At 37.9% G+C, this 3,176-nt stretch overlaps 1 protein-coding gene across 1 annotated transcript in view; it reads right to left on the bottom strand.

Annotated features, from left to right (window-relative positions):
* Positions 1 to 2,523, bottom strand: part of PTPN4 (protein tyrosine phosphatase, non-receptor type 4 (megakaryocyte)) — a gene marked incomplete at its 3' end in the record, with an annotated part of 444,194 nt that extends 441,671 nt beyond the window's left edge. The window contains exon 1 of the mRNA XM_006902506.1: positions 2,354 to 2,523. Within this exon, the coding sequence (XP_006902568.1) occupies positions 2,354 to 2,491 (138 nt within the window). The remainder of the gene's footprint in view (positions 1 to 2,353) is intronic.
* Positions 2,524 to 3,176: the final 653 nt, after the last annotated feature.

The following is a 3,176-nucleotide window of genomic DNA, read 5'->3' as shown; positions in this document are numbered from 1 at the left end:
AACTCCATTTTTCCTCACTTTTTCATCTCCAGAGTAATATATCATATGGTCATCCGACTCAAAATGCCCCATGCCAGTCCATCTCATCTCACCAATTCATACATATTTTAAAACATTAATTACAACTGATTAATGCAATTCATTAACTAGTATCAAACAATCCTTTACTAACTATATTGCCCTTATGTCAACTAACTTATTTACTTATTTTTTTATTCTCTTCTCCCTCCATTCTTAAACATGGGTACCATACAAGAATGCGACTATATGTAAATGTCTCTGCACCTTTTTATAATCGTGGTCTCATGCCATAATGGTCCTTCTGTGACTGACTTAAGTCAGCCAGAGAACTCTGGTGGCGCATTTCACACTGAACTGTACCAATAACAAAACATCTGCACACTTCTTGTGGTTAAAGGGCACCTGCCACTCCTTGGGAGAAAAATGGGCGTTCAGCTCTCGAATACTTAAAACTGACAGTCTTGGAAACCCATCATGGAAACACAATGGAAGCCTGCAATGAGTTGGAACCTAAATGATGGCAATGAAATGAAGTTTCTGAGTCTGTATGTCATTCAGTATAATTTCTTCTAGATTTATCCAGGCTGGGCAGTGTTTCATAAGTTCTTTATAATTGTTTAGTGCTGCATTACAATGGTCCATCATTAGAATTTATCATTATTTCTTTAGCCATCTGTTCACTGATGGACTCTTGGATTGTTTCCAACTCTCTGCTAATATAAATTCATGCTGAAGTGAACATGGGCATGCATATATCTGATTGTGTGTGGCAGCTCTCATTTCTCTGGGATATATACTTAGTAATGGGATTGCTGGTATTTTTATTCACAACATTCTAAGGAAGTACCAAATTTGCTTTTCATAGTGGCTGCACCATTTTCAACTTCCGTAGCACTGCATAAAAGTTTCAATCTCTCCATACACTTGCTAGAATCTGTTGCTCATTTTTAGGAACTTTGCTCTTCTTGCTGAGGTGAGATGGGATCACTACTGTTCTTAATTTCTTTCACAATTTCTCTCTCTCACCGTCACTGAATCAGTTTCAACTCATAGCTGATCATCCAGCTGGTTTCCAGACCATAAATCCCAGGTGAAGAGACTGTTTCCATCTTTCACCCACAGACACAACTGGTGGATTCCGACCAGAGAGGCAAAGTCTTTGGTTTATGGTGAAAATCAATACAGACAATACCACCAGAGTGACCTTTCATTGCAGTAAGGTAATATCTACACTTAAAACAAAAATAATTGCTGAATAAATATTCCACATGAGTTTCATATATAAGATATGCACTGTTATTTTTTGTTTAGCAAAGTTTTGATTCACAGTATGAGGAAAAGTAAAGTATAAATGTAAAAAGTACCTAGGAGAATAAATTCCTTTCAAGTTTATTAAATAGAAAAAAAATCCACAAAGTATCGATAATACGTACTCTACTAAGCATAGTACACTGCTCATGTGTTTACAGTGTCCTCTGAGGAACACTTTTTAGAAGAGTCAGTTTCAGTGAGAAGAGTTACAAATGTGCACTAAAAATCAAATCCAAATCTACTGCTGTCAAGTCGATACCAACTCGTGGCTGCCTTCTGTCAGATTTCTGAGGCTACAGATGTTTTGCAAGGAAACTGCCCATCTTTCTCCACCTGGCAGCTTTGAACAACCACTCTTTAGGTTAGCAGCCCAAAACCTTTCGAACCATGCCACTTGAAAACTTATTTAAAGACCTGATTAAATAAAGTTTTAATCAAGTTTTATGATTAAACAATAACTTAATAATTCTAATCTGAAGGTACCTCTATATTCAGCTTTACCGCTCTGGTGGTGTGGTGTGCTCTATCAATTTACAGTACAGTCTTTAGAGAAAGTTTTTTTCTCTCCACAAGGTCTGGGCAAAGGTTTTTGTCTTTTTTCAGCTTCTTTCTTTAGCTCCTTGAAATCAAGCCCCCACCTTTGCTTTATTGTGCCTATATAATCCATTCTTTGGAAAAAGATGGACTTTAATAAGCCCTATACTGTGTTAGTTAATTAACCAACTGAATAAAACGTTATCCTTAAATGAGCTTATAATTACAGGCTCCAACTCTTAGTGACTGCAACACTGCTGTGTCCATGCACCCTACTCTTCACAATCAACTGCTGCACTCCATGAGCACACTGGTGCAGCCAATATATCACAACACTTCACTGAGGCTCTTCCTGTTTTTTACTATCAAGTTCTTTTCCAGGGATAGTGGTTAGGATTTGCAACACGTACTTTTGGAAGACACATTTCAGCCCATATCAATAAGCACAGTGCCAAATGGAACAAAAGCAAATGCATAAAGTACTTACATTAACTCTGAAAACTTGCACAGTGTTATCCAGAAGAAGGACACTGCAAACCACTTCTGTATGTTGTCTGTCCCAGGCCAACTCTGATGCTCGCACATTATAGTTTCTGCCGGCAGGCAATCGGAAACGCGAGGTCATTACTGTGCACGCAAAGTCTGGATTTTTTAAAAAACAGCATTAAAAATGATGTAAGATTCAATGTGCTTTTAAAGAGATAATTATATCTTTCAATTAAACCAATGTTAAATTTTTAAACACCAGGATAAGATAGTTAAAATAGTTATCTATCTGGACGGAAATTACATGATCTCTTTAAGCAGAGCTTTATTGCATTATTTTTAAATGGTCCAATAAGAAAATTTCATATGCAAATAAATATTTCAGAAAGTCAGAATAGGATTGCAAATACAAAAATATAAGAATACCAAGAAAAAGGGTATGGCAAACTAACCCCTCAAAATAAACCCCTACAGCTGTCAAGTCAATTTCCAGGACTGCACTGCTAACCCGAAGGCAGCACCTCTGGCAGCTTGAATCCACTCACTGTTCTGTGGGAGAAGGAAGGACAATCTCTTTCCCTCAGAGGTACTGCCTGAGAAAACTCGCTGCGGGGTCAACTGTGAGTCGGTGCACTCAAGGTCAGTGAGAAAACTAAGAGTGGCCCTCTATAGTTACCCTGAGAGAGCAAAACTGTCGATAAGATTTCCAAGGCTGTAAATCTTTACAGAAGCAGACGAGTACAACTACACAGAGCACCTGATGCATTTGAAATCACAGACTTTGTGAGTAGCAGAAAAGTGCTTTAGCCACTGCACCACAGGTT

Source organism: Elephantulus edwardii, unplaced genomic scaffold (genome assembly GCF_000299155.1).
Source record: "Elephantulus edwardii isolate Elephantulus edwardi_28Jun2011 unplaced genomic scaffold, EleEdw1.0 scaffold00419, whole genome shotgun sequence".
Taxonomy (NCBI): domain Eukaryota; kingdom Metazoa; phylum Chordata; class Mammalia; order Macroscelidea; family Macroscelididae; genus Elephantulus; species Elephantulus edwardii.
Note: the sequence above shows the minus strand (reverse complement) of the source record. Positions and strands in the feature narration are given on the sequence as shown.